General features: G+C 67.9%; 2 protein-coding genes across 2 annotated transcripts; one reads left to right on the forward strand and one right to left on the reverse strand.

Moving 5' to 3' along the window:
• The first annotated feature begins 1073 nt into the window (after window positions 1-1073).
• Window positions 1074-2870, forward strand: PNMA6A (PNMA family member 6A). Its single transcript, XM_054471937.2, has 2 exons — window positions 1074-1226; window positions 1523-2870. Exon 2 carries the CDS (start codon window positions 1651-1653, stop codon window positions 2848-2850), a length of 1200 nt encoding a protein of 399 aa, XP_054327912.1. The 5' UTR covers window positions 1074-1226; window positions 1523-1650; the 3' UTR covers window positions 2851-2870.
• Window positions 2871-3543: 673 nt separating this feature from the next.
• On the reverse strand, window positions 3544-6178 carry LOC129024608 (paraneoplastic antigen-like protein 6B). The gene is made up of 2 exons (XM_054471770.2): window positions 6026-6178; window positions 3544-5729 (listed from the first exon to the last, which is right to left on the reverse strand). The coding sequence occupies exon 2, from the start codon at window positions 5599-5601 to the stop codon at window positions 4402-4404; it is 1200 nt and encodes a 399-aa protein (XP_054327745.1). The 5' UTR covers window positions 5602-5729; window positions 6026-6178; the 3' UTR covers window positions 3544-4401.
• Between the last annotated feature and the right edge of the window lie 322 nt (window positions 6179-6500).

The raw sequence follows: 6500 nt of genomic DNA on the forward strand, positions 1-6500 counted from the left end.
AGGCTGCTCTGCCCTGGTGCAGTGTCTAGCCCCGGCAGCAGAGGACTGGGGAAGGACCTATGGAAGGCTGACTCAGGCCCTGACGGACGGAGGTCTCCAGGGAGGTACGACACCCATGCTGCCCTCAGGGCCAAGAGAGCAATGTCCCAGAGCCCATCAGGCTGGTGAGGGCACAGGGGGCAGGGGACAAATTGAGTAGCCCACTCCCCGCGGACTACCTTTCCAGGCACACACTCAGGCAGAGACCCAGACTCGGGACTTGCGGCTGCAAAACGGACAAGGCCCGGGCATACTTGGGTGCTGGGTCACCCTCCTAGGTGCTGGCTCCTGGCACCAGGGCAACGAAGTGCTTCGGCCGGAGGGCTGCGGGTCCCTGGAGGGGGATGGGCAGCGGGGAGATGGCAGACCCTCCGTAGGATGGTGTGCGTGAGCTGCGTCAGCGCCTGGGGCATCTCCTCCACGGAATGGCACCCGCACCAGGTGCCCCTGGCCTCGCCTGGCCTTGCCAGCCAGAGGACCAGTCCTGGACGGGGAGGGGGAAGACAAGAGCAGGTGAACAGGCCCCAGAACCCGGCTCCCTGACCCTGGCCAGAACGCAGAGCTGCCGGGCGCACCTCAGACCACTCCCTGACCCTCTGGTGGGCACGTCGCGGTGCAGACCCCTCGCCCCTCTGGCGCCTCCGGGGCACGTGCGGAAGGGGCAGAGGCCTGGACCAGGAACCGCTGCGGTGAGAGCCAAAGGCGCGGGGACCTGCGGCCCACAGACCTTTGGACACCCAGGTGGGGGTGGGGGCGGGCTGGCGCCTGTGTTCCCGGGACCCGTGGCGCGAGGGGAGTGGGGGTGGGGCTAGGGGGGAATAGGAGCAGGTGACGTCACCCGGGGTCCTGGGGCGCTCGGGAAGGCGGCGAGAGCCAGGCCACGTGACCCGCCCGCGGCAACCGCCCTGCGCTCTCCAGGGCGCCCGCGACGCGGAGGGGGCCCGCGACGCGGAGGGGGCCCGCGAGGCGGAGGGGGCCCGCGCTGCACCTCCGCCGCACCGCGGCCGCGTGACCGCACTGCAGAGAGCGGCTGCGAGCAGGCGCTGGCGCACTGGCCCAAGCGCCGAGCGAGCGAGGGAGAGGCACAGTCAGAGGGAACGCCCGCGCGGGGAGCCAGGGGCGGCCGACCCCGCCGCCGACGCGCCCTGTGGGGACCCGGACCAGGAGGGACCCTGCCCCGGGAAAAGGTATCAGACCCACTCGGGGAGGGGGACGCTGGGTCCCAGGAGACTCCGCCGCCCCTCGCCTGTCCGCCCTAACAGAACTGAAGCAGCCTGCGGGGCAGGGGTCCGGGGCCCGGGGGCGGCGCGGGGATGAGGCCAAGACCCGCAGGGACCACCCCCCCGGGGGGGGCGGGGCGGGACAGGGGCGGGGCCTGGCTGCAGAGGCACGGCCAGGGGAGGAGGGCGGCTGGGGGTGGGAGTGGACGTGGACGTGGGGAGGGGTGGGCATTAACCTCGCTCTCGCCCGCTCGCATTCACAGGCTGTGGAGACCTGGGCTCCCACCCCAATTCATCCCCCCACACCCCCGCCGCCCCGTGCCACCCTGGTCCGCGCTGGGAACCCTATCCTGCCCCTCTTGTCGGCCCGGCACTGGCCAGAATTGCGGGCATGGCGGTGACGATGCTGCAGGACTGGTGCAGGTGGATGGGGGTCAACGTTCGCAGGGGCCTGCTCATCCTGGGCATCCCGGAGGACTGTGATGATGCCGAATTCCAAGAGTCCCTCGAGGCTGCCCTGAGGCCTATGGGACACTTTACAGTGCTAGGCAAAGTGTTTCGAGAGGAGGATAATGCCACCGCGGCCCTGGTCGAGCTCGACCGGGAAGTCAACTATGCTTTGGTCCCCAGGGAAATCCCCGGCACTGGGGGCCCGTGGAACGTGGTCTTTGTGCCCCGTTGCTCAGGCGAGGAGTTTCTCGGTCTCGGTCGTGTGTTCCACTTCCCGGAACAAGAGGGGCAGATGGTGGAGAGCGTGGCCGGCGCCCTGGGCGTGGGGCTGCGCAGGGTGTGCTGGCTCCGATCCATCGGTCAGGCGGTCCAGCCCTGGGTGGAGACCCTGAGGTACCAGAGCCTGGGCGTGTTTTCCGGGAGGGACCAGCCAGCCCCAGGGGAGGAGTCCTTTGAGGTCTGGCTAGACCACACCACCGACATGCTGCATGTGTGGCAGGGGGTCTCGGAAAGGGAGAGGAGGAGGAGGCTGCTGGAAGGCTTGCGTGGGACCGCCCTGCAGCTCGTGCACGCGCTCCTGGCGGAGAACCCCGCCAGGACGGCGCAGGACTGTCTGGCGGCCCTGGTCCAGGTGTTTGGAGACAACGAGTCCCAGGCGACCATCCGGGTGAAGTGTCTGACCGCTCAGCAGCAGTCAGGCGAGCGTCTCTCAGCTTTCGTGTTGCGGCTGGAAGTGCTGCTGCAGAAGGCCATGGAGAAGGAGGCCCTGGCCAGAGCATCCGCCGACCGCGTGCGCCTGAGGCAGATGCTCACCAGGGCCCACCTTACTGAGCCTCTGGACGAAGCACTAAGGAAGCTGAGAATGGCCGGGAGGTCTCCAAGTTTCCTGGAGATGCTGGGGCTCGTTCGGGAGTCTGAGGCATGGGAGGCCAGTCTAGCCAGGAGCGTGAGAGCCCAGACACAGGAAGGGGCCGGTGCCCGGGCTGGTGCCCAGGCCGTTGCCAGAGCCAGCACTAAAGTAGAGGCGGTCCCAGGAGGTCCTGGCCGGGAGCCAGAGGGCCTCCTCCAGGCAGGAGGCCAGGAGGCTGAGGAGCTCCTCCAGGAGGGGCTCAAGCCGGTCCTGGAGGAATGTGATAACTAGGTTGGGGCTGGGGAGGCAGCCCAGCGCGAGTCCTCCCCGGACAAATAGGCTCCGAGGGCCCCGGGGCCTCCTCCTCTCCTCTCAGGCAGCAGCGCCCCGGAGACAGGTGGAGGCGGGGCCAGGGCTGGTCCCTCACCCCACATCGGGATCGGGGCCCCCCACTTCCCCCCAAGGGGCCCTGTCCACCACCACCTTCCCGGTGACCCAGATAACCACATTTGATACCAAATGGGGTGGGAGCAGGTGCCCCTCCAGTTCACCCAGTGCTGCACCCAGCTCCCCCCAAACCCTCCTGCCTCTGGCGGGGGGGCGGCCTGGAGGGAGCCTTGAGCAGCCAGCCGCGGCCTGGGTGGGGGCACCTGAAGATGTCTGCCCCCCACTCCTTGTCCTGGGTTGGGAGAGACAGGGGGAAAGAGGCCCTCTCAAGGGTGTCAGCTGCCTGGGTCTCCCAAGAGGGGTCCCCCACCCGCCGAGTCCTCCACATGGCTCCTGTGAGGGCCTCTGACTTCATGCCTAGGCCCTCCTGGGGCTGTTCCCTGACCTTGGCTTCCAGCCTGAGGTTACACATGTGGCCACTCTGACCCTTCTGAAAGTCCTGAGTGCCGCCCCCCCCACCCCCCCCACCCCCACCCCGCAGTGCTGCCAGGGATCCTGGATACCAGGAACTAGCCTACTGTCCCTCTGCCTGTCTGCAACCTCCAAACCACCTACTCCTGGGAGGTGATCAGAGTGCCCTGGGAACCCAATCAGCCCCTGCTCAAGACCACCATGCCATACCGTGCAGCCCAGGGGACCACACAGATCCTCGGGGACCAAGCCCCCCACACACCCCGATGTTAGCCCGGCCACTGTGGCACCTTACCCCACCTTGTCCCCAGCCAACACTGCACCCCGCACCCTATGCAGTTTCCCACAGCAGAGGCGAGGCCGGCTGGAACACTGAATGAAATTTATTGAAGAGAAATACGTACTGAAACCGTTGAAGAGAAGGGAATCACAACACAGAAGCTGCAAACGGCCACCATAGGACACAGGTCTGGGCTCCCCTCCTCCTGGGGGAACACCCACCCCAGGTCTAGGAAACTGAGTAACAAGTAACAACAGGGGTGGAACACCAAAGCACAAAGCTCCCTGGGGAGCCTCAGACAGCCCCACTCCATCCCGGGTCCTGTTCTTTCTCCCGCAGTCACGGTCACCATCGCGGTCAGGGGATGAGTGTCCACTGTGCCCTAGTGCCTTCTTCCCGCCATCTCCCGGGACTGCGCTGGGGCCCTCTGGGGAGGAGCTGCTCAGAGAAGAACACACACGGCTCCACAAAAAGCAGCAGCCCCTGGCCTAGATCTACGCCAGGAAAGCAGAGGTGGTGCTCACGATGTGGGATAGCAGCGAGCAGAACCTGGGCTCCCGGGAAGTTCACAGCATGTGCCCCTGGCACTGGAGGGGTGCCTCCCCCCACCCCATTTGGTATCAAATGAGAAGAGGAGGCCCCGGGGCCCTCGGAGCCTATTTGCCCGGGGAGGACTCGCGCTGGGCTGCCTCCCCAGCCCCAACCTAGTTATCACATTCCTCCAGGACCGGCTTGAGCCCCTCCTGGAGGAGCTCCTCAGCCTCCTGGCCTCCTGCCTGGAGGAGGCCCTCTGGCTCCCGGCCAGGACCTCCTGGGACCGCCTCTACTTTAGTGCTGGCTCTGGCAACGGCCTGGGCACCAGCCCGGGCACCGGCCCCTTCCTGTGTCTGGGCTCTCACGCTCCTGGCTAGACTGGCCTCCCATGCCTCAGACTCCCGAACGAGCCCCAGCATCTCCAGGAAACTTGGAGACCTCCCGGCCATTCTCAGCTTCCTTAGTGCTTCGTCCAGAGGCTCAGTAAGGTGGGCCCTGGTGAGCATCTGCCTCAGGCGCACGCGGTCGGCGGATGCTCTGGCCAGGGCCTCCTTCTCCATGGCCTTCTGCAGCAGCACTTCCAGCCGCAACACGAAAGCTGAGAGACGCTCGCCTGACTGCTGCTGAGCGGTCAGACACTTCACCCGGATGGTCGCCTGGGACTCGTTGTCTCCAAACACCTGGACCAGGGCCGCCAGACAGTCCTGCGCCGTCCTGGCGGGGTTCTCCGCCAGGAGCGCGTGCACGAGCTGCAGGGCGGTCCCACGCAAGCCTTCCAGCAGCCTCCTCCTCCTCTCCCTTTCCGAGACCCCCTGCCACACATGCAGCATGTCGGTGGTGTGGTCTAGCCAGACCTCAAAGGACTCCTCCCCTGGGGCTGGCTGGTCCCTCCCGGAAAACACGCCCAGGCTCTGGTACCTCAGGGTCTCCACCCAGGGCTGGACCGCCTGACCGATGGATCGGAGCCAGCACACCCTGCGCAGCCCCACGCCCAGGGCGCCGGCCACGCTCTCCACCATCTGCCCCTCTTGTTCCGGGAAGTGGAACACACGACCGAGACCGAGAAACTCCTCGCCTGAGCAACGGGGCACAAAGACCACGTTCCACGGGCCCCCAGTGCCGGGGATTTCCCTGGGGACCAAAGCATAGTTGACTTCCCGGTCGAGCTCGACCAGGGCCGCGGTGGCATTATCCTCCTCTCGAAACACTTTGCCTAGCACTGTAAAGTGTCCCATAGGCCTCAGGGCAGCCTCGAGGGACTCTTGGAATTCGGCATCATCACAGTCCTCCGGGATGCCCAGGATGAGCAGGCCCCTGCGAACGTTGACCCCCATCCACCTGCACCAGTCCTGCAGCATCGTCACCGCCATGCCCGCAATTCTGGCCAGTGCCGGGCCGACAAGAGGGGCAGGATAGGGTTCCCAGCGCGGACCAGGGTGGCACGGGGCGGCGGGGGTGTGGGGGGATGAATTGGGGTGGGAGCCCAGGTCTCCACAGCCTGTGAATGCGAGCGGGCGAGAGCGAGGTTAATGCCCACCCCTCCCCACGTCCACGTCCACTCCCACCCCCAGCCGCCCTCCTCCCCTGGCCGTGCCTCTGCAGCCAGGCCCCGCCCCTGTCCCGCCCCGCCCCCCCCGGGGGGGTGGTCCCTGCGGGTCTTGGCCTCATCCCCGCGCCGCCCCCGGGCCCCGGACCCCTGCCCCGCAGGCTGCTTCAGTTCTGTTAGGGCGGACAGGCGAGGGGCGGCGGAGTCTCCTGGGACCCAGCGTCCCCCTCCCCGAGTGGGTCTGATACCTTTTCCCGGGGCAGGGTCCCTCCTGGTCCGGGTCCCCACAGGGCGCGTCGGCGGCGGGGTCGGCCGCCCCTGGCTCCCCGCGCGGGCGTTCCCTCTGACTGTGCCTCTCCCTCGCTCGCTCGGCGCTTGGGCCAGTGCGCCAGCGCCTGCTCGCAGCCGCTCTCTGCAGTGCGGTCACGCGGCCGCGGTGCGGCGGAGGTGCAGCGCGGGCCCCCTCCGCCTCGCGGGCCCCCTCCGCGTCGCGGGCCCCCTCCGCGTCGCGGGCGCCCTGGAGAGCGCAGGGCGGTTGCCGCGGGCGGGTCACGTGGCCTGGCTCTCGCCGCCTTCCCGAGCGCCCCAGGACCCCGGGTGACGTCACCTGCTCCTATTCCCCCCTAGCCCCACCCCCACTCCCCTCGCGCCACGGGTCCCGGGAACACAGGCGCCAGCCCGCCCCCACCCCCACCTGGGTGTCCAAAGGTCTGTGGGCCGCAG

Source organism: Pongo pygmaeus, chromosome X, assembly GCF_028885625.2.
Source record: "Pongo pygmaeus isolate AG05252 chromosome X, NHGRI_mPonPyg2-v2.0_pri, whole genome shotgun sequence".
Lineage (NCBI taxonomy): Eukaryota > Metazoa > Chordata > Mammalia > Primates > Hominidae > Pongo > Pongo pygmaeus.

Coding starts and splice junctions, on each gene's coding strand:
- LOC129024608 (XM_054471770.2), bottom strand. CDS start 5,601: ATGGCGGTGACGATGCTGCAGGACTGGTGCAGGTGGATGGGGGTCAAC.
- PNMA6A (XM_054471937.2), top strand. CDS start 1,651: ATGGCGGTGACGATGCTGCAGGACTGGTGCAGGTGGATGGGGGTCAAC.